This window comes from Cynoglossus semilaevis, chromosome 10 (genome assembly GCF_000523025.1).
Source record: "Cynoglossus semilaevis isolate Cse_v1.0 chromosome 10, Cse_v1.0, whole genome shotgun sequence".
NCBI classification, from domain to species: domain Eukaryota; kingdom Metazoa; phylum Chordata; class Actinopteri; order Pleuronectiformes; family Cynoglossidae; genus Cynoglossus; species Cynoglossus semilaevis.
Genome location: NC_024316.1, coordinates 15,218,835 through 15,242,778, shown reverse-complemented (window position 1 = coordinate 15,242,778; position 23,944 = coordinate 15,218,835). Strand labels below are relative to the sequence as shown.

At 39.7% G+C, this 23,944-nt stretch overlaps 2 protein-coding genes across 7 annotated transcripts in view; one reads left to right on the top strand and one right to left on the bottom strand.

Annotated features, from left to right (window-relative positions):
- Positions 1 to 20,790, bottom strand: part of pfdn4 (prefoldin subunit 4) — an 86,138-nt gene extending 65,348 nt beyond the window's left edge. Inside the window, exons 1-6 of one of the 3 annotated variants that reach the window (XM_025059760.1) lie at positions 20,515 to 20,790; positions 18,248 to 18,427; positions 9,946 to 10,041; positions 8,317 to 8,424; positions 8,045 to 8,185; positions 5,826 to 5,873 (exon numbers count right to left, since the gene is read on the bottom strand). In XM_025059760.1, coding sequence (XP_024915528.1) covers positions 5,826 to 5,873; positions 8,045 to 8,185; positions 8,317 to 8,424; positions 9,946 to 9,972 — 324 coding nt within the window. In that variant the 5' untranslated portion in view covers positions 9,973 to 10,041; positions 18,248 to 18,427; positions 20,515 to 20,790. Of the gene's footprint in view, positions 1 to 5,720; positions 5,874 to 7,105; positions 7,451 to 8,044; positions 8,186 to 8,316; positions 8,425 to 9,945; positions 10,042 to 18,247; positions 18,428 to 20,514 lie in introns of those variants that run through there. The other 2 variants (XM_025059759.1, XM_008319055.3) reach the window with 2 other exon arrangements.
- bcas1 (brain enriched myelin associated protein 1) lies at positions 17,171 to 23,221 on the top strand. 4 transcript variants are annotated; one of them, XM_025059756.1, is made up of 10 exons: positions 17,172 to 17,483; positions 18,313 to 18,372; positions 18,641 to 18,673; positions 18,904 to 19,119; positions 19,931 to 19,972; positions 20,068 to 20,121; positions 20,306 to 20,335; positions 20,730 to 20,852; positions 21,123 to 21,341; positions 21,826 to 23,221. In XM_025059756.1, the coding sequence occupies exons 1-10, from the start codon at positions 17,463 to 17,465 to the stop codon at positions 21,904 to 21,906; spliced, it is 879 nt and encodes a 292-aa protein (XP_024915524.1). In that variant the 5' UTR covers positions 17,172 to 17,462; the 3' UTR covers positions 21,907 to 23,221. The 4 variants fall into 4 exon arrangements, with proteins under 4 accessions (XP_024915526.1, XP_024915524.1, XP_024915525.1 ...); XM_025059758.1 differs by lacking the exon at positions 21,123 to 21,341 and having other exon boundaries at positions 17,171 to 17,483; XM_025059757.1 differs by lacking the exon at positions 18,641 to 18,673.
- The last annotated feature ends 723 nt before the right edge of the window (positions 23,222 to 23,944 follow it).

The window sequence follows — 23,944 nt, the reverse complement described above, 5'->3', positions numbered from 1 at the left end:
TATTTTACCAGATGATTTACTGGCAGGACATTAGGTTTACCGGCTCCCGTCAGAGCTGAGGGTGGAGCCGGAGAGTTGTATCCAAATCTGTGGTGAAAAGGCGGCACGGCTTCTACTGAGGTGTTAATAGAAAAGATGGTGATTTAAAAGAGAACAAACACCCACAGACTCCACCACGGTGTCAACTTCTATAATGGGATTCATAAACCTCACATGTCAGGGTGTATAATGGAATTCCGCAGCACGCCCTCCTCCCTGTTGGCTTTAGTTGTACGCCAACAAATCATGACACAAAGTATCTGAGGGCAATACAAACAGTGGCAAAACACAGATTTCTTTTTATAAAAACAGAAGAGTAAAATTAAGATATCCATCTGCTGTGTTTCCTTTAGCGCCATCCTCAGCTGTTATCAGATTTGTGTTTTTTCTGTGGCTTCCAATTTAAAAGTGTGTGAAATGGTCAGGGAGCACAGCATTGTGTGGGAAACATAATTAAAAATTCACTGTCTTTGCCATGTGTCAGCAGTGAAATGTGGGAGTGATTAAAACAGTGAGTGGGTTCATTTACATGTCAAGAGAAAAGGACTGAGTCTATAGTGATTTCAAAGCATAATAAGGCTGTCACTGGCAACAATACTCCGCTTTAATTACTTTATCTGTACTTGGCCCCTACTCAAAAAACTTTTTTTTGTGAGTAAAGGGTAGGAATGTAGGCACCGTCTTAAAAAAAACTCAAGTTAAATCATTTTCAACAAGGGGTCCACGTACCCTAAAGCTATGGACCGGCACCGGTCCCCGGACCAGAGGTTGAGGACCCCTGCCCTGGAGTGTCGTTAAAAAACTCAATTTTGGTCATGGTAATTATTGTTAATGGAGTTTTTTTACAACAGTTATTTTTATATTATTTTGGTCGTGGTAGTTATTGTTAATGGAGTTTTTTTTTTTACAACAGTTATTTTTATATTAATTGTCCTTCTAATTTGCTTCTCCAAAAATATAAATTATCAACTGCCAAAAAAAAAAACATGACGGTGGTATGTGAGGGAATTACATTTACTTCTTATGAAGTATATGGAGAAACTACTCGAATGTGTCTATAGTTAATTAATACTAAATATGAATGGTGTGAAAAATCCTTTCTGAAGGTACTGTAGTTTTACACCAAACTGCTACAGGCTGTACACGTAATGTTTTCCAATTAAATAACTTAAAAATTTAAATTAAGTTACCACCAAGTTTGAGACCAGGATTGATTATTGAGCAAGACTGGAGGGGAAAAAATAAATGAATAAATAAGAAATTCGACCCACACACTTTGAACAATAGGAGAGTTAATCAAATATTTGTCTGCAGTCCCATTGTCCTAGAATTAATCAATAAGACTCTCCTTTCAGATCAGATCATGAATTAATTCACCATTGCAGCTCAGCATAATGTTCATATTTAATTACGGAAGATTTGATTAACTTCCATTTTTTAGTATCTATAAAGTTAAGTTATGTGTTCAGACACAGAGTCCATCAGGGTCTGTGTGCATGGGGTGAAAAAAAAACACTTTTATAAAGTTTGCCAACTATCTACACTGCCTGTACAGCCAGCAGCCTGATGATGTCACGCAGGCCAATGCAGGGAGTCCAATAATGTCATTTCACACGTATACATCAGCCCCTGAACACATCTGACTGTGGTTTGTGGTATTAATGAGAAAACAGTGAACAGCTGCAATCTGGTTCCCTTACGTGTGACCGCCGCACACTGCAGGTAACGTCTTGTTTACTCATTTTATATGCACCACAAACGGGCCACGTCGCGGTTCCACTGTGTTTTCTACCTTTTTCACTTTACACCATTAGCTGAGCTACTGTACAGTATGGGTTTGTTTCAAGGGTGGGGGGTGGGAGGGGTGTGGTCAGTCGACAAGGCTACCAGAGCGATTACAAAGATAGCAGAAAAATGTCACCCTAAAGGATGAGGCCATGAAACCGTCCGTGCTGTTATTTGCTGTTGTTGCACCATAAATTGAAGCTAATTGGACGAGAGCAGAGCTGAGTCGGTGCTGCAGTAATGCGAGTGAAGGATCATTGGTTTAAATTTCTACTTGGGGAAAATCACGCCGGAGTGAATAGGAAGCGTTCAATCTTCAGGAATCGCAATTAGAGCGAGTTTGTTCGATAGACAGAACTTTGGATGGGCCTGGTGAAGCTGCTGGACGGTCATCAGCTCGGCACATGAAGACAGACTGGACTTCTCTAATACCGGTGTTAAAGACACTCCCTCACTGGGGAAGTAAAAAAAAAATGAACCTGACACATTATTAGGAACAAGACTGAGCATCTACAGCCAGGTCTGTGTGAGAACGAGGGAGGAGCAGCAAATGGGACGTTGAAAAACTAGCGTGCTACGCTGTTCTATGCCATTTAGCATGCTCCTCCATGTCTGAGTCCCAACACTCGTTATATGATTAATCTGTCATAGGTTTACTCAGGTGTATCAAAAGTCACAAGACAGCTCTTCTGTTCTTGGTCAGAGGCCAGAACAACTATCTTCACAGTGAAACATTAGCATGCTACGCTGACTATGGTAACATTTATCATGCTCATAACTGTCAGAGTTTTTAACAGTTATTATTTTTAACCATTTTTTTTAAGTTACTTCCTCTTAAGTTTTGTCACTTGGCCAAAGTCATACAACAGCTGTTATCAGAGCCTTCAGAGTGAAACATTATGCTGTGCTATGCTAAGCTACGCTATGCTGTTTTTAGCTGAACATAAACTGTATTCTAGACCGTTTGAATGTTTCTTTGAAGCCTTTGTCTGTAACTATCATTAATTCCGTCTTCTTTGGAAATGATACTCAATGAAATACTTGGAGGCAATCTGTTGTCTTTCACACAGTTAATAAAGCTGGACCGTCATTCCACAGAGGATATGGAAATGTGCTACGAGCTAATATTCTCCGCATGTTTAGGGCTTCGAGTAGGAAACTGTCGTTCAACTAGCAGGCGAGACTCCCACACAGGACTGGCGTTTCAGATGGAGAATTGATGAACCAAAGTTATTAATTTTCAATTTAGCCATTAATAAATGAATGATAAAGATATTTTTAAATAAACCGCTGGATGCTAGCTTTGAGACGCCGGTTTGTTTTCAAAGTCCTGATTGCTACACTGATCCCACAAACACACCCTCTGTCACAGAGGAGTCATTCCACACAACGTCTCGTCCTCATCACTCACATGATTCACGCCGCCGGGGTGGAATTGAGCTTTTATTGTCTTGGCTGATCAACTTGACAGACAGTAATTAAATGACTGACAGAAGATTTCCCAGCACAGTGCTCAGCCTCCGCTCATAAAACAATCAAGCATGTATGTCCACGGGAAGCTGGGGAAAAGAATTCATTACAGCAAATTAATTAGACTAAGAAGTCTCACTTCTAACTTCTTTGGACCAGCCTGTGGCCACTCCACCGCCTCGGCTTCACAGGTGTGTCGCTGCTCTGTGCCTCTCACAGCCCCGTCACACATGTTCTGCTCTGTGCACCCTCTCTCACCCTGTGATCGTGAACTTACTTTTCCTAAATCCCTGCCAGGTACTGACGCTTATTGGACTTTCTATCAAGCAGCGCCTCAGTCATGGAAGTGAAGGACTCCACTGGGTTTTTATAAATCTAGTTGAGAAGGTCATCGCGGCCAGCCAGCGGCTGCCCAGCCAATGAGTTTGGTGTCAGTCATGGAAGTGAAGGACTCCACTGGGTTTTTATAAATCTAGTTGAGAAGGTCATCGCGGTCAGCCAGCGGCTGCCAAGCCAATGATTTTGTTGACTACCGCAATTAAAGGTTACTCAAATAAACCCAAAAATGACCAGTTACAATAGAGCAAAATGAACGAGTTACTTGCTTAATTACTTTGTGAAATTGATCAGAATGGTGCACACTGTATATCTAAGAACCCTTATTTTATCTCTACTTATCTTTGTACATGTTGTTATCTATATGTAAGAACCTTTCACCAAAGTACCCAAAGCTGTTGTACATATTGTGCAGGCAGCCAGGGGGCGCAGATGAGTAGAACTGATTCAGACGTCAGAAGATTGACTTCACATCTATCAGAACAGACAGACAGACAGGCTTTCTGGAATAGCTATGGATACGATTTATGCCGTCACATATAAATTATCGCAATGGCAAAGAAATGCTCCCTGGTTTATTCAGGTCACACCAGGACATGGTGAGATGCCACAATGGTCACAGCATGTCAAAAAAAGTCATGCACATAAACAAGGAGACGGAGATCATAACTTTGCATCGACTCCCATTCATTCACATTGTTATTCTGACGTTAACCAGAGACTAAGACACCAGGTTTGACCTCATTAGGACCAGGTTTTGGGACCAAGTCTTCATAAGGGCGACAGCTCTGGAGAAGACCATTAACACTATAAAATTGCTCGCTTGCTGGACCAGTGTGCTGCAGTGTGAGTGTCCAGAATGTGAGGCCATGTGTTCGACTGTGCTGCTGAGAATAGCTGCAGCTGCTTCTTCTTTGTCTTAGTGAATACAATCTGGCTGAGACTGAGCAGCTGTAGGGTTAGGGTTAGAAGAAGAAGAAGAATGGCTGCGGCCGCAATAGATTTTTCAAAGAGCGTGATCTGACTGTCGTGACATTTAGGCTAACGCACATAGACAGCGAGTAAGCACAATGCTTCTCTGTATCAGCGGTGCAGAAAATCAGTGTTTGGGCAACAATGTACGGAAGTCACAACACAACAGTACTGACAGACAGTAAGTTAGAATGTTCTGTGGACTCTAGGACAGTAAATGGGACGTAATTATATTTGGAGATTGGAGTATCAGTACGCACACAGATATATATATATATATATACTGTATATATACATATTAATACATATGCGTGTACATATATACACAAAGCCTCTTTCTATAAAACTCAAATTTTTGAGATTGTTCCTACATCTGCTTCTTATCACTCCATGATGTGACCATGTCGTTCAATATTTACAAAGTGCAGCCATATCTAATTATCTTGGAGGGCTTGTCTTCATGCCATTTTTTCTCACTGAAAAATTACTGGAGTGACAGAGACACCTTCTGGTTAGTTTCTGCTACTGCAGCCAGGCAATTGGTGAAAGAAAAACAATGAATACGACAATAATAATAATAATAAAAATACACATATTCCGTCTGCGTAACTTAATGTGTTTCTTTTGTGGAAATATATTATCAGCAAATGGAGTGCAAATGTGTGATTGAAGACACAAACACTATTCACCAACAGTATTGTATTTCGAAGATTAGGTGAGGGGACCACTTTACAAAGATCAGACTAAGGGATCAGGGAGGGTGAGGCTGAAGATGGAGAAGTTAAAGAGAAAGAGATGATTTTGTTGTGCATTTCGACCGAGCTGGGCTTTATAAAGACGAGGTTGTGTGGGATAATAATAACCCACCAGGTGGAGAAGCTTGTTCATTAAGATCTCGATTCTCCAGAGGCGTTTGCTACAATCCTAAAGCCTCTAATTATTTTCTAATGTGCCTCAATTCAAAGATTCTTTATGAGTCACGCTGGCAAACCCTCGAGTAATCATTATTTAACCAACAGTTTCCTGCAGATTATTCAGAAAAACATCTTTACATCATTTGACAACCGTGTGCAACAAAACTTCAAGGAATTAAGAAAAATCATAGCAAATGCTGCAAGGCTTCATCTCAACAGCTACGTTTTAGTGCCATGATAACCTGATTGTGGAGACTCCGCCCTGCTTGTGACACCACACCATAGACCGTCAATAAGAAATGGACTTACCCACCAAGCTGCAGGTCCAACCCGTCTCTCCTTAAATCGTGGAAAGTCCTGAAATAAACATTATAATTCTTAAAAATAATAATAATAATAATAAATAATAATAATGTGAACATGGTTTATCATTTTATCAACAATGTGTCGTTTAACTTGTTGCTTTTCCAATCCTCAAATATGGACAATGAAATTGAACATTTTTAACAATGTTTTTTTCTCTCCAAGAAGTGAAAGAACATTTTAAAGGTGGGACAAATAAAGGACTCTTTATAATATACTGTAACACCAAGAGTTCTCCACAGGAACTGTTTGGAGAAGCATTTCAAACGGAAATGGAAAATACATAAAGTCAACTTATTTCTCATCAAAAAAAAAAAGTAATTTCTCTTTAAACGTTTGACTTACGCTTGGACATGGCGTCCAAGCAATTTACACTCCAGAAAGACAAGTGCACTTTGAATCCCCGTAGATGACATGGCTACGCTAACGTGATGGCTAAACGCAGTGCACTTGACCAGACATTGTTGGTGAAGTGGCGTCATTTCCCCATTCATTTCTGACTGGTCATGAATTGGGAAAGAACACTACGCCAACAATTGGTTGATGTAGTCATTGATGATGGAATGGCCAATCAGGACCAGGTTGGAGACAACATTAGTCAGAATAACAATTTAAAGCCATCAGGAGGTTTCTTTACATAAGCTGCACAGATTTTACAAAACTCTCTAGATTTATTCTACCACTAATAAAAAGTTCAGAGTCTTTCAGGGCAGCCATGTTTGTACTCCATCTTCAACGACACCTAATGTCTTATTAAACATCACAGTCACAGATTCAGAGGAGATAAGTTATTTTAGAAACATAGATGTATCTCAGCACAGTTTGTGACAAAATATTCATGAGATTAAACATTTCCATGTCTTTCAAAGCTGATGAAAAGCCCAGCGTGAGGTTTCACACTTTTGGACCCTGTTCCATATTTCAGTGAGACTACAAACTAACTCGATCAACACGGACTGACGTGAAGCGTGAAGCTCTAAAGTCTGTGGAACAGCTTAACTGTTCAGAGGTTTTGAAACACGTGAGTGCCGGATGTCAAAACAGCACATTTATCAAGCACAGGAAAAGATGTTTCCTTAATTTAATCTTAAGAGTAATTAAATATGCAACAGGGTCAGAAAAGAAAAATGTTACTGAGAAGAATTTTGAAGTAAGAAGCAGTGAAAGTGTTAAACAGTTCATTCACACAGTATTTAAAAAAAAAAAAAAAGAACAGAAACTTAGTGTAATTTTTTCTTTTTTACTGTTTTAACATTGTTTTTTTTACATTTGTTTCCCACAAATCTAAACAGACACACAGGGTCACTGTGATGACAAAAGCAAAGCTACATTATGTCAACGGTTCACACTGATGCGTTTTGAAAGGTCCTGTGTCTGTGATGACGGAGCTGAATAAAAAAGTCAGTGAGGACACAGTCGTCAGTGTCTTGTTTCTTTGCTCAGCTTTCATCTGCCTCCAGATTAATATTGTTACCAAACTTGGCGTAGAGCTGGACCTTCAGATCACTCAACACTTGCTGTATTGCTGACACTTGACCCTCAAGGCCTCTGACTTCCTGCTCCTTTGCTTCCTGGTTACAGAACATGCAAAACCCAATTATGAGAGAGACCAAGAGTTGACCACAGAAGATGAGGGACAACAGGATCAAAGGCATTTCAAATACACATACATACATATATACACAAACACATATTTGTATATGTATACTACATATATACATGTACATAAACAATCACTCATATATACACATATATGTATGTACACATTCACACATATATACATATACATTAACAGTCTTTAATAACAAGAACAGAGCAAAATAAAAGCTGCCTCAAGTGGCCAATGTGAAATCTTGCAGCGCTAAAAACATTTTGAATTTCAATCCACATTTGGTTTTTCATTAAAAACAGAAAATGTTCAAGTAAAGCAAAGATGATGCATTCACATTTATAGTTATTGAGCAAAAAGAAGCAAATGACACAACATATTCCACACGATTTTATAAAACAGTTCAGCGTAAACATCTGCAACTCACTTATAGAGAAAGTATTTTGTGATTTTGATTTGCAGTTTTGTGGAATGAATACACTGACATACACTGATCTTTGTGGTCTTTCACAGATTATTCAACCTCAACACTGATGATAAAAGCAGGGAAACTCACCTTCGCCGCCTCCAGCATCTCTTGCGTTTCTTCCTGGGTGTGACTGACAAAGACGTCACCAATTTGATAAGGGATCATTAACGCGTCGTCGTCCAACATCATCAGGTCATCGCTAGCGTCCTGCAAGTTCTGCAGTGATTTCTGTAGAGACGAGAGAGAAAACATGAACAAAAAAGTTATATTGTCCTAAACAATGTCACCAATCAAAGGTCAATACAAATTATAACAGCAAAAAACACTGTTGTGACAAACTACAAACCACTGCCACTCACTTTTTTAGCCTCTATTTCGCCTTTGAGTTCCGTCATCCGACTCGTGTTTCTTGCAAATTTATTGATCTTCTGCTGGTCTTCAAATGTGACGTTCACATCTTCAACTGCCTGCAAACCACAACACATTACCAGGGATGGAATAAAGAACTTGGTAAAAGCACAATATACAATTAACCTCTCTACTCAAGTTATAGAAAAATCACATCATTGCACTAAAGAACCTGGTTAAAACATACATTAACAAAGCAGCAAAGGTATATGAGCAAATACAGTAATTTGTAGAAAAATATACAGTATTGTGATGCAGGATCACATAAATAACATAACAGTCATTTAAAATAAAAAAAGAAATGGTAAAATCAAACAAAAATGCAAAAAATAGTGGTTCAATAACAGCACAAAAACAATCATGTGAATTTACGCAAGTGTGTGACAACAAAAAAAGCACACAGACAATCAAGTTTATTTAAATAGTAGCAAACATTACACAAGGGATTTAGAGAAAAGAACAAACAAAGTGAAAAACACAGCAGCATAAGTGTCTTTTTGGTTCAGGTGAGGTTTGAGTCGAGTGCATTGCAGTTCAGTGTGAGACAGTGGAACACAGGGATTTCTATCTTAAAATACTTCCATTTTAGTAGGACATTTTATGACACTGAAACATTTTAGAAGAACATTGTTGATGGATGTCCTAATCGGAAGTGTCTGAAACATTTATAATCTGTGGTTGAATGTAGAATTATCTAGAAATCACCGTTTCCATCAGCTCAACAGTAGGGGACAGGGAAATCATTTAAACAAAGATAATAAATAATATCATCTGAATTGCTCAAACTGAAGTGGTGGATGTGTATCAAGAGAAACATGTATAAATAGATGGTGACAAAGAGACACTTTTAATGATCCAGAATGGCACAAAAATGACATGGACACGTTTTGAGTACTTATAATCATTATGCTGTTACATTTAAATGGTACATTGTCCGCACCATGTCTTTGCTGAACCTAATCGCCCAGTTGATTGATTCTCATTGTTTTATCAACTGTGAAAGTGCGTGTCAATGTAAATGTATTATCAGGACTTGATTAATGTGATTTTAATTTTGAAAACATGTTTTCACTGTCGTCTACGGGCAGTATCAATTCAATCTAAAGCCCATTTGTAAGACTGTACACAGACTGATAAACCAGAGCTGGAACAGCCAGAGCCCCATGTCCCTAGCTTACAGTCCGTGTAATTCATGACAAACCCCGACACTGCCTGGTATCACAGGCCGCCACGGGTACCAATATTGTTATTATTTAATGTGTTAATATGTAATAACGTTGGAAACTTAGTAAAAGCTCTGTAACTGTATCGGCTGAGTGACAGTGACAGCCGGAAAACACAAATACCGGGATTTAGCTTTAGTGCTATCGCCGAGCGCTAGCTGCTAACGTTAAGCTAAGCTAAGCTAAGCTGCACGGCACGTGCGTGACTGCAGCTGTATACAAGGTTGGCGCCATTATTTGTGAGCGTTTAAACATACGGTTTTACAAGTCCATTTCTGTGAGTATGTCTAATTAAAAACCCTGATAACATTCAACAATAAAGTCAAATAAACGTTGGAATCTTAATTTTTAACTTACCACAGGTCCCTTCACGGTGGCTGCCATCTTTGCTTCTTCGACGACACAGAGAGACACAGAGCGCTGCTTTATCGGGACACGTTTCTATAGCGCCATCTAGCGAGGCAGAAAAATAGGATGAAACGGCAAAACACGTAGAAAATCCCAAATGTGTTTGTTTTATGCATCAAACGTTATTATTGTTGTGTTTTAAATACAAAAATGCTATTTGCATTTCCGAGGTTTACTTTAGCATGAAACATAACCAACAAACCTACAGTTGAACAATAAATACATGTTTGTTTCATTATTATTACCATTACTGACCATTAGGACATTTATGCTATGAAACTGCCTGTATTATGTTGGAGAGATGCCAACTTAAACTTGAATTTAAAATACAGCAAACATGTTGTTTTATCAACCGGAGCTGCTACTGCTGTGTAAATATTTCTACAGCAAACAGGACTGCACCCAAATCCAAATATTTACAGAATACATCTGCAAACCGGGAGCATTACTACTGTGCTCAAGACAAGGTGTAGAAGATAGACGTAAATAAATACACTTTTGAGTCGACTGTATTATACACAATGCACGTCCTGTATTACTCTGTACACAGCACGGTGTTTTGAAGCATCAGGTCATATAGAATAAATTATCATGTCATGTTGTTGTCTTAGAATGATTTTAAAGTCAATGGGCCTTTTTGTAAACTGCCACAATAATTACAATTAAAGGGTCTGTGATGCATTGTGAGGAGGTTGCTCGAGGTCCCTCAGCTGCAGACCTTGCATGGAGTGCACAACCCAGACATGGGGGAATCCAACTCCCACCTTAATATGCAAGCTATAGGCTGCACAATTGAGACTTTGTGTTCAAACATTCCAAGCCGTGCCATGTGAAATTCATTGAAACACAGCAGCATAAAACACAAATAGAAATCTTTTCTGGTTTGGTTGATTTGAATATGCAGGTTGAAATCTACATCGAGGCCTGGGGGAATGAGCAAAGCCTCGAAACCTGTTCTTCGCTCAGAATAGAAAACAAAGAAAGCTGATGAAGCCAATGAGAAGGAGAACTCATCAAAAATGACTTGGTGTCAGGGGTACTTTGATAACTGTGGATGGATGACCGACCTTCAAAGGGGTTTAAAGGCGACCGTGTGATGCCATTTGAAGATGGATGATTTCATCACAGAGGTCTTTGTCTGTCCTGATTAAACATCATAATTTTTGCAGATTCTTATAATTTCACCTCACAAAAGCAAAAACAAATCCAGTAGTACATGTGACTTTCTGCTGAAAAAACAAATACTAAATGGCGATGATTCGAATAAATAATTAATCTAGTGGATATGTAAGTGGTATTAGGAGTGGGTGGTCCAGCTACGTTTGACAACAAATGAAGATCAAACCAACATCGTACTGTAGGCGTGTATGATTACAGTCTACCTCCACATTAATCATGTCGCTGTGATTATTTCCTAAAAAGTTTGCTGTGATCTAATCAACCTATTTGAATAGAAGTCTGGAGCTGGATGGACGAGCCACTCATCAACGGAGGAAATCCAGCTGATGACTTGAAGCAGTCACACCCACTTTTAAGCACACATAAAACAGCCAGTTAACAGGAGGCTGCAGCACAGTGCAATAAGAACAACTCGGTAACACGAACACTAACTCTTTCTCCAGGAGGACACAACTCGGTCGACTTACAGAGAAGGTAAGACGTGAAGAATAACCAAGTTTTAGAAACAGGATTGTCGTCATTCTGCAATGCATATGTTTAATGTCATGTAATGTTGTTGAAGTGACTGTTTTTTTTTTTTTGTTTTTTTTTTGCAATATGTTTCAGTTTAATCAGGACTGAACACTTTTGGCCTGATCTGTAGAAAAAATGGGAAATGAGCTTTCAAACGACAAAGAGCCGACGCAGGTAAAGTGACACCAACAGCTCAACTAGCCTGTTATGCTGAAGTCTTAGTACCGTCACCACTGTCGCCTCTAAAGCGAAGTGATCATGAAGTGATCACATGATATTTTCATGTCATATTTTTCCCAAATGGCTACATTGTTGAGTGACTTCCTTGTAAACAGTTAAATGTAAAGTGCAGAACAGGAGTGGTTACATTATAATGTATATGTTTGTTTTGGATTTTTTTTTACATTTACAGAATGGAAAAGTTTGTGAGAAACATGAGAAAAATGGATCAGTGAATATCACATCTAATGGTCTGGAGATCAACGGTAAAGAAAATTATTTTCTTTTTTCTTTTAGTCATAAAAATACAAGACTTTGAAATTCTTGATAAGATTATTTATATTTAAATATTTATAAAATGAATGACCTTATTAAAAAATCTCACTGGTCGGAGAAGAAAAGGTTTGGCGTGTGCAACAGGAAAATCAATATATCCATTATCAATTTGTGTTTGATGAAACGATCCGTGCTGATTCATGCTGGATTAGTCCTTTGGACCTTTGAGATGCTCTGTAAACACAGAAACTCCCATTTGGATTTTGTCTTCACTTTTCTAATGTAGGCGTAGGCCGAGGCATTGACAGGGAGCAACTGTTTGGCCTGTCCTGGTGTTGTGTGTCTTGGTGTTCCTGTAGTGACAATAATACTCTCAGAATTGCCCTAGTGCCTGAGTTTGTCTAAGAGCTAATGTTGACGCCGGAGATAAAGGTGTTTCTCCCTCACGATCAGACTTGCCCATGTTTACTCCGCGGAGCACTGCTCATGTGCACATAATCGTTCTTAATGCTGCATGTAAAGAGTTTATTGAAGATTAACGAAGTTTAAACTGTGGACTGTGCGACTGGTGAGTCAGTCTCACAGAGGATGAGTCACCAGAGACTTTTTACTGATATCAATAATAAAAGGAACAAACAAGAACATTAGGTAAAATTAGAAAAACAAAATAATCCTACTGAATACTTCATGTCCAAACATTTTCAAAACAATTAATTCCTTTTGAACTGGAAAACATGGTTGGTTAAAACTCGATTGATTATTGTTTAGTGTTCCAATTCAATTCAAGTCCAGACCCAGTCTATGGCCATATATTGTGGTTCTATTGTGTAGCTGTTATCATGTCTGGCTTACACATTGAAGGTCCTGAGTTCGAGCCCCTGAGGAACAACATACTAAATGGCGCCTCCAAGGGGCAGTCTGTTGCAACAGATTTGCTGTTTATATAAGAATGTCCCCAATGTAGGATCAATAAAGTTCTCATTATTATCATATATTTGCTACATTTTTATTGAAATACATTGAAGATCGCACTGTTCTGTGTTTATCTTCTAGGTATTTTCCTAAATAAATCCCTGCTGATCACTTCAATGTTGGCCTTAACATTATTGTATTATTGATCATTCACAAATATCTTATTTTTCAGTCAACGGTGAGGCCAAAGTCCACCCAAATGAGGAGACCCTCCCACCCAGCCCCCCCACAGAGGCACCTGACGGTCCAGTTGTTGAGGCAGAAGTTAAATCTGATGAAAACGAACCCGTAGCCAAGAAGGAAGAGGTGAAGAAGAGTAAACCAGAGAAAGTCTCCCTCTTCAAAATGTTCAAAAAGAAATCGCAACCTCCGGCCGTCGAGGACACACAACAAAAAGAGGCGTCACAGGAGGATCAAACGGATGTAGGTGCTCCCTCCACTGAGCCACAGATGGTGAGTAGACTTCACGTGTTTAGTGTCGTAAAGGTGAAAGTTTTAATTCCTTCACATGACTCATAAAAATGCAAACAACTCTGAGTTGTTCAAAGCCGTTCCAAACACAGGGAAGAAAAGGATGTTAACTGATGTTTCCATCAACACGAAGAAAGAAAATTATTTTATAGAGGGGGAGAATATTAATATCCAAATGTGGTTTCTGGTCACTCAGGGCAAAAGACAGCGTGATTAACATGGTTGTTGTTTCTGTTCCGGCCACAAAAACTCATTCTTTCTCATCTAAATGTGAATGTTGATTTTCATAATTAAGGAGTTGAAACCAAGTGGAGGAGAAGTCGTCTTTAAGGCTGTCACTCATCACCTAGAAGAAGTCCAACGTCCTTGTCAACAGACAAAACACAGCAGAGAAATCCATATATACACACAGACTGTGGATGAGGATGGTGCAACATCGATGGACGGTTCACTGGATATGACTGTTGTGACAATCGCTGAGGAGGCTGTTGAAGAGGCTGTGTACATGGAACAGTGTGAGGAACAGACGACGGGGAACACGCTTATCACACAGGAGTGGATAGAGGTCGCTGTGGAAGCTGAACCAGACTCAAACCCAAACGGTTCCTTCTCAGATGCAGGTTCAGAAGACACTGTGCCACTGGTGCTGCCCTCAAGCCTTCCTAAAGTAGTAGCAGATTGTGTGGAGCTGGTTTTTGCTGCAATTCCTGAATCCTCCAAGAGCACATCAGTAGCAGGGGAAGATGGAGCCACCGCCAAAGACATCCATGAAGAACCTGAAGACATGTCGGCTGATGCAGTGCTGATTGAATCCACTCAACCTGAACCAGATGTCGTCTCTCCTGAGGCCGTAGAAGAAAACAGCGTGAGATCCTCCTGAGGCCGTAGAAGAAAACAGCGTTCCGTCTCCAGATGAAGAGTTAATGAAGATGATAAATCAAACACCTGTAAACCAAGACTTACTTGCAGAGGAGCTAATTTTTACAGATACGTCAATTAGGAGAGAATCTGCAGATGAGGAGGTCATTGGACATGATGATGATGATGATGATGTTTATGATGATGAAGTTTATGATGATGAAGTTTATGACCCTTTTGAGAGGAGCAGTAGCTGCTCAGAAGAAGACATTACAGAGGAATATGTGACAGAGGAAGTTCCCAATGACCCTACGACCACTGTGGAACCCTGTCAACGTTCTCCTGTTCACGAGGCCATCCCTGAATCTGCAGCTGAAGTGTCTACTTCAGATGAGGACATTGTGGAAGTAGAGACATCAGATGTGGAACCAGATCAAGATGAGGAACTGCACACAAGCCCTGCTGCGGTGAACAAAGATGTGATCATGAATGCGCTGATCAACGCCTTGTGCCAAGAACTAGAATCAAATGATTCAACTTCTCTGGAGCCTTCAGCAGAAAATGACAGCCTTTTGGAAGAGGACCTTTGCCTGTCAACAGTTTTTGTCCCTCTCTGTGGACAACCAGAAGTAACAGATACCAACAAAGACCCTGACGAGATGACTGAAGAAAGTATAGAGATTTTATCAAACGAGTTGAAGGCTGAAAATCCAGAAGAAATAGAAGTTACAATTTCTGAAGAAGAACACCAGACAATCACGACAGGAATTTCGGAGAATTGTGAAGTCACAGTCGATGAAGATGAGGATGTGCCAGGAGCGTCTAAGCTTTGTGATGCAGCTGAACAGGGGGAGAGAATTTCAACAGGTGAAGCATCAGTGGAAGATCCTGATAAAGTAGTGTCTGAAGGTGTGGAGATCACAGGGAACGCTGAATCAACTGAAAACCACAACTCAGATTCAGAAGAGCCTGCAGAGGAGGAGGAGCGACAGCCGAAATCTGAACTTCTTGTGCTCGTCGATGACAGAACTGAAGACAGTTTGTGCGAAACAGACAATTCTGATTCTGATTCTTCAACTTCACACACGATTGATGAAGAATCTAAGGCAACTGAACCAATTCTAGAAGACGTCAATGAACGAGAAGCTGAAGGTGGACTTGTGACCTCCGAGGAAGTTGAACCAAAAGTGACAGCAGAAGAAGAGACTGTCGAGAGTGAAACAAAAGCCAACGCTCCAGAGTCACCGGCGGGCTCTTACAGTATTTATACATGTACCTCCATGACCAGCAGACACGTAGAAGCCCTGTGTGGCAGGCTGCAGGCAGCTTGCACATCAGTGGTTGAAGACTCAGTTTTAAGGCCGGTTGTCAAAGAAATGCTTTCACTGGGATACAGTATCACCGTGACCGTAAATGTTGCTCCGAAGACAGGACAGTGATAAAATTACAACCAACACTGACACATTGTTGGTTCTGCTTAGTAAAATATTGGTCTACCTCATTAGGGCGTCGTGTGTCCTGCGGTTTGTGGTCGCAACTCCAATGTACAACTTGCTGCCTCTAAAATAACTTCCACTAATTGCCTCGTAATGATGATAAAGTGTGTGTGTAAGTGTAGGTGTGTGTAAGCACAGCTACATGTGTGTTAGCATGAAAATGGTGGACATTTTTTCAAATAAATTTTTTTACCGATTTTGGCCTTCCAATTTTTTAAATAAATATGAATGAAATCAACAGTAAACAGAACAGAAGAAGACTTTAATAAAAAAGCTATATTGAAGGGGTGGGCAGACCAAGAACAAAAGTGATGTGTTTTTACTGACAAACTTTTCTGTTTGTAAAACACAAATTATTTTAGAAATACTGCCTAAAACTTAATTTTGCACACAAAAAAGTTCAGACCACCAGAGGTCGAACTAATACTGATGATGACCATTCCTGTGTTAACGTACTGTATATACAGACATACAGTAGTTGGTCCACATCCATGAATAATCCATGGGCTGCACTTGATCATGATCAGGAAACAGTGACGTTTTTACAGTGTTTACTCAGCACACCATAGGGGTCAACACTGATTTGGCAGAATTTTTACACACAACTCATTTGGGGATGAGCTGGTATCAAACCCAGAACCTTTTAGTTATAAGTGGGAGTCCTATCACCGCCCCCACTCACTGCCCCCATTGTTCTGCCTGCAGTCCAGTTCGATCTCCTACTGGAAATGTATGGTGCATCATGAAGAGAGCGTTTGGACAATGGTGCCCACAGTTCATTTAACTACAAAGGTTTCCTTTTGAAACTACAACTATTAGAATTTTAATTAAAAGAATAGAATGTGGCCCAATGAAGTGGCCTCTGTCAATCTTCAACCTACATTTTTTATAAACACTTATGGTCCCAGTGAAAACACCAAAATGATTCTCTTTGTTTTTCTGCAAGTACAGCTCCATTAACACATCACACATTTTTATCTACTATAATATCAGAAGCGCTCTGACATTTTCAGAAATAGTGTGAAGAATTCAAACCTGAAAAAAAAAACCACAAACCTATCTCTTGGACACATAATCATGATAACGTTAGGTATTTGTGCTTTCTGACATTTCTTAGGACATAACTGTCCAACATTGTTGAATATCAATGAGTGAGGGGTGGGACACACACACATTAATAAAAGGCTGATTGTTGACAAAGCCCTGAGTAGGCAGAGGCATGGTTGGAATTGTGCTCCCATCTCAATGCTGTGATTAAGACTCACTGCTGCTGCTGCTTGCATATCAGCTCGGCTGCACTAACATAATTCTCAAAGGCTGTTTCCCTGTGATGGTGTATAGGAGACAGATAACCCACAGCAAGAGCCAGAAACAATAAAGGAGCCAGAAAGTGTGACAGGAGGACCAGGTCCAGAGGAAGAGAACGGGGAAAGTCAACCTGAGGAAAATCAAGAGGAAGGTGACCCTGAAAATAATCCAGTTATGAACTTCTTCAAAACACTAGTAAGTGACACCATTTCAGACATTCTGGTCCGCTGTGCTCGTGCCTGTTATTAATTAGTCATCTGCTAGAACCAGGCAGTATGGGGGGGGAATAAACTGCTGAAATGCTTTAATCAAAGTGAAGAAGGAAGAAATCCAACCTTGTTATCTCTGAAGACAAACAGCTGCTGGAGCAGCAAAAATTAAATTAATGTTTGCTCTAATTATTGTTTAAAGGTTTAAAAGCCACCAAAGACGAGACGTTTGTTAATTAGCCTGAAGTGGAGAATAAATTAAACACTGAAGACGTGCTAAACGTCTCAAATGTTTATTTGTCAGTTTGTGATTCCCCTTGTTCCATATCAAGCTGAAGGGAATCCATATCTGACTCTGCTGCTTTATGGAAAAACCCACGACAAGTGGCTATTGTGAGGGCCTTCATCACGCCGTCTTATGGATTCATGTGGTTTTTAAAGAGTTACCACGGCCCTAGCACCATGCTAATCAAGTCTTTGAACATGCGGGAATGAGGCCTATTGTTCAGCTGATAGTGTGAGCTCACAAGGGAGGCCTGTGAGGCTGGAAGTAGAGACTTGTGAAGATAGAGCAAGGGCAGGCCTACGCCATCCCCAGAGTACAATGGCAGTCACGATGACAGTGCACGTACTGTATGTGCCCTGTCAGGGACCTCAGAGTGCACTCTCTGTGCTGCAGTTCACCCATAAAGGCTGCTGTGGAATAATTATTTCTCTTTAAGCGTATTCTGTTGTGCATATTTTACTCACATAAAGACGAGCCGTTTGCCCACATCTGTGTCAGCGAGCTCACACGTCCTCGTCTGATTTTGCAGGTGACTCCCACTAAGCCGTCCAAAAAGGTAACAGCAGCTCCAGGTTCTTCAAAGGAACAGGTGAAGTATTACCTCACGCTGATTGGACTTGTTTTCATGGTTCGTTTTAACAGGGCTGTGGAACAGAGTTCAGTTCTGTTAGAGGATGTTGGTCAAATTGTGGTAATTTCCTGTTTGGGAAATAGAGTTAAATGTCAACTGATCTAATGATGCTTGGTTGTTTGTACTACTAAGTCATAGTAAAGATTTATAGGCTTTGTGTTGATTTTTATTTTGCTTCTTTTCAATTTTCTGTTTCTAATGTATTTCTTTTTTTGTTGCCAAATAGTCGCAGGAGACCCAACCAGCGGGAGTCACTACTGTGAGCATTAACCTCAGTGTTTGTAACATTAAAATGAATTGCTAGGAAATATAGTTTATGTTTAATAACTATTTTGAGATTACAATGCTAATTTTATCTTTTATAAACAGACGGTATTTTAAATTGGAGGGGACCTTTATGAGCTCGTTTAATTTGGATGTGGTCCATAAGTTAGCTGCTACAACCATTCACAGTCAGCACTGTTGCTCTGTAAACAATCCTGATTTTAGACTGCACAAGTGTCCGAAGCACCCGCCGCTCCCAAAGCGATGTCCATCCCACCACCACCTCCGCCCGAGCCACCAAAGATGGAAATCAAAGGAGAACCCGCTGCCAAACTGGTCAAACCTTCGCCAAAAGAAGAGAAAAAAGCTGCTGCCAAGAAACCCGAGGCCTCAAAAGGAAAATCAGCCAAAGATACTCTGGGCAAATTCTTCCGTTCAAAGGTAAACAAACATTTGTCATTGAAGATCACAAGATAAGAGGCTGTTGATTCAGAGCAGGCTGTGCGTGAGTACAGTACACTCAGACTGTAACCATGTGACATGAGTTTGGCTCTAATTTAAGCGCTGCTGTTGCTGGTTGGTGGCAGAACCAGAAGAAAAATACAGCAATAGTTGATAGTTGTATTCATCCCAGTATATACAGTGTATAAATAGGCCACACGGGGGCCATGTAGCCCAAGTGGTGTATTTTTAAAAAACATTTTGTGATTGTTGGAGATCATCTTTGATTGTGCCCCTCCATGCAAAGGAAATTTCGTCTAACAAACTGCATTTTGCAAATTTTTAATGTTAGTTTTTAGCATTGGCACAATTAATGTATTCCAACTGCTCCAACTGCTTTTGGGATTGTATTATATTTATATTTTTCATTACTCTAATATTTGAGAAGTTTTGGATTAACATCAGGTACAAAAATAGCCAGGCTAATAGTTTGATGCTGTTAGCTGTTAGCCACAGTAGAGCTCTCATATGCAACTCTTGTTTATGAAAGCAAACTATTATTATTCTGCTATGTCATAAGTCATTATTTATATTCTAGACTGATTCATTTTATTTTTGGTATTTTGTACCACAAACTTCTTCATTGGCCTACAAATGTAAAGCAAACTATAGCATGTGTGTGTGTCACATGATTCGATTTATAGTACCTATTTAAACACCTGTGCTATACAGCAGCCGCCTGTTGAACTTAAGGATTTGAATATATTTCCGTCTGTCTGGCTCAGATTAATCAGGCAGTTTTACTCTGCAGGAGAAGCCTGTGGAGGTACAGCAGCCAGTTATAGACATCAAGGTAAATGAAAGCAGAGCATTTTGGAGTGGCATGATCTTCTGCTCCTCTCCGTACACTGCATCACCGTGTTCTCTCCCTTCTTTGTTACAAATGAGGTCGAACCTCAGGAGACAGCAGAGGAGGCGGCAGAGGCAGTAGTAGAGGAGCAGGTAAAATGGTTGAGGGAATGTTCTGGAATATGATCATTTCATTTCATGACATGACGCCCCGCATGTGACGTCTGCTATGTTTACAAATGAAATTCCACTGCAGATAAACAGGACATTTGTGAAATTACTGAAGTTCACATTTAGTATTTGATTTAACGAGAAAACAAACTTTTCTTTCTCATAGACAGTAGATGGAGAACCACAGCCACCTGAGGTGAATGTGAAAGATTGTATTAAATCTCCTGGTATTATGGGCTTTTGTATTTACTTGCCATTCTTAAGGCTTTCTTTAAAGTGGGAGTCCAAAAGGGAAACATTCAAATGCAAAACTTCCTACTTCCTGTTGTTTACAGCCACTCAGCTCTGTCTACAACGTTTCACTTTCTTTTTTACCTTTTGCATGATGTTTTGGGGTTCTTCATGATCACAGGAACTGGACCTGATGGTTTATGGATTGTTTGTCTCATTTCCTCCTCTAATTGAATGATTTCCTTTGTAGGTGTCAGATCCTGCTCTCGACTCAATGTGTCACGCTCAATGTGGGCCACACCTTTGACTTGGTATTTGCTCATGATCTACATTTTGTCTTTCTGTCGCTTTCATAAAAGAAGGTGGATCCTTCCAAAGCTGGTACCTTGGAAGCTGCTGCGAAGCCAGAACCACCGCCTCCTGTTCAGGAAGAAAAGAAAACAGCCACAAAATCATCCTTCTTCTCTGTCTTCAAGCAAAAAGTAAAAACCCATAGGGTTTATTTTTCAAAAGTGTTTGAAAACGACTAAAACATTACTAAAAAGAACTTCATGGCCTTAAAAAATCATTTTAGTTTTAAGCCTTATTTTTTTGAGTCTTAAAACTGACCATAACAGATTAAACATTAGATCCTAACAACAAACAAACACAGTGACACCACCTCAAATGTCACTCTGCCCATATTTACCCTTAAAGACTAACTTGTCCGTAAGCTCTAGTTCCCTTAATTTGTTTATACTTTGTTCTTCAAGGCTGCAGAACCAAAAAAGGTGGGTGCTGCCCCGCCTGCTGCACCAGAGGCAGCTCAGACGGCTAAAACCAAAGAAGAACCAAAAGCAGTGGCCAAGTCATCAGACGCGGTTGTAGATAATAAACAGGCTTCAGCTGCCTCCGAGGCAGCCGAGGATCTGGCCAAGATTCCCAAAAAATTGGAGAAAAGGAACTCCATCCAGCTTTTCTTTAAAGCTCTGGTAAGGAAGGATGGATGGATAGATATATAGATCAACAGACAGAGGCAACTACAGTAGTAAAGGCACGTTTCCCAAATGTCAAACGATGTGTTTATTAAGAATTAAACATATAAAACAGAAAATTGTATCTTCCATTGTAACGTCAACAAAACAACTATTTTTTGCCACATATTTAAACCTTAGCTGACTGAGGCGTAATGTCACTTTATCATTCCCCACAAGAGGGCAGCAATCACTCAATGTGTGATGAAAGGCGTGGGCTCCATTACACAGTGTTTGTCATGTCACACACTTCCTGAGAATGTTTTTTTTTCATACCTTTCACTTGAATATATTTCCACAATGCCTTAAGGATGATACATAATTTATGACCAACTGTCAAAAATTATGATCATCCCTGGTACGAATAAGAAAATGGTGGTAACACAGTAAGTCGGCTGTAATGAAAATAATACTTAAAATATTTTCTTTTCTTCAATTTCAGGGTCAAAAACGTCATTCTACAGATGCCGGAGTCCAGACAGAGCAAACCACCGTCGCTCAAGCAGCAGAGAAGACCAAATGAAACAACACTCACAAATTCCCCTGCACAAACAGTTCCTTTTTCTCACCCGTCTTCTTTCTCTGTCTCTCGTCACCCATTCAGTCCCTTACATTACTTTAACTTCATTTCTTTTTTTTCTTATGGTATTGTGAAGAGGTGAAAAAACGAATGTTGGATTAAAGCAAGTGAGCGGTTGTGAGAGCAGGTGGCTGAACAATTTTAAAATGGCCACAGAGGTTGTTCAGATACATGTAAATATAAATTTTTATTTTGGTCATATAGATGTCTTAGTATCGCCACGTGAGTTTGAAAACTTTTCTATGGACATTCAATGTGATCTTTCTTTCTAACCTCGCAGCCAAACAGACTGGGCTTGTGCAGTGCGTATACAGCATCCATGCTTTGGTATTAATACTGTCTTTAACATTTGAGAAGAAATCACACTTTCATATCGGACTTGTGACCGTAAATTAAATTACCGTATTAAATAACTGAACACATAATGGACTGTTGTAAAATAGCTGCTCTTAACAAATCTGATAAGAACAGCAGCTTTATTTACCGAACCAGAAATGCAGATCTATTTAATTGTTGCATTAGTGTTTCTTAAATGGAGGACAGTGGCACCAGATTTGGTCCCAGGGCAACACAACTTGAAAAAACATTCAGCACATTTTTCACTCAGATACGAATGTAAAGCATTTTTACAAATAGACATAAAAGTGTGAAACTGCAAGTAAATGTCATGTAGCATAAAGTTTTTTTTTTGCGACCAAAGACCTAGAACCACTTCTCTACATAATCCAGTGGTGTGACACATTTACATTTATCAGTTCCACACTGCACTTGACTTTATTTAACACCATATTTAAAAAAAAAAAAAAGCTGATTTGTTTTGTGTTAAGTCCACTTTGGCACAAAGTTTAAAAATATTTAAACTGAATATTATTTGACTTTCTGCCTCCCTGATTGGACCCACTAGGGGTGAACATCCCCCACTTCGGTAACCACTGATATAATCCATATACATACTGTGGTAATTAGAAAATACTATGGCATCTTATTGGTCACAAATTTAAGATATATGAAAATCATTTTTCAGTTTCTGTTTTGTGTGCACATGCTAACAAATGCAACTGAGAAGTCCGTGTGGAAACGTTGTCCCATGTAACTCACAGCCAACATGATTTTCATGTTTATCACAGCATTTTGTGTGAGTTGTCGTCAGTCCTTCGTGTTCGGCTCTTCTGCATTCATGTTTCTGTATGCCTATATGTGCGAGTGTAAACGTAACTTCTGTTATCCTGAAGACAATAAATATGTTCCTTCCTCATCACCCACTGTGTGGTGAAGCTCAGTGAAACTTGGTAACAGCCATAAAGGTATGCAGCCTGGCAGGTCTGGTAAGGCCCAAATAAAACATTCTTTAAGAAGACAACATCCAAAATGTTTCCAGGCACTAGACTTAACAGCTGAGGAAGTGTTCACACGAGTCTCACAGACCTCTACATTGGGTGTTGTCATTCAAAAGGAAATACTTGTAGCTTTACTCATTCACTGTATGTAATTATTTGAATTCTCTGACAGACAAGTGACACAGTTAAATGGAAAAACAGAAGTGACTTCCGCGCTGGAGATTAGATTAGATTGGATTAGATTTGACTTTAATGATCCCACAGAGGAGGGAATTCAATTGTTAAAATACCAAAAAGCTCAATACTGGAAAAACACTATTATATATATATATATATACACACACATGTTGCCACAGACTGTGATTTGGAGCAAAACTTAAAAAGGGTGGGGCTGAGAGCACAAGTTTGTCACAGATACATATGGGTGTATAAAGGAAGTCAAAGAAGTATGTGACTATGTTTCTGTGCCAAACAGAGAGGAATATGGGACAAGACTAAACTGTAGTGTTGAAGATAATAATGGAGATGCAAAACACAATTATAAACGCGAGTGCATTGAGGTACAATAAGGGCTTCTCTGTCTACTCATCTGGTCATTTGCATGATTGATAGCACAGTGTGCTGCATGTGTGTTGATAGCGGTG

Excerpts from the sequence above, each read along its gene's own strand:
- bcas1 (XM_025059756.1), top strand. The coding sequence starts at position 17,463 with ATGAACTTCTTCAAAACACTA. Across the intron at positions 18,674-18,903 it reads AACCAGCGGGAGTCACTACT|ACTGCACAAGTGTCCGAAGC; the intron begins GTGAGCATTAAC and ends TCCTGATTTTAG. Across the intron at positions 20,853-21,122 it reads TCTCTGTCTTCAAGCAAAAA|GCTGCAGAACCAAAAAAGGT; the intron begins GTAAAAACCCAT and ends TTGTTCTTCAAG.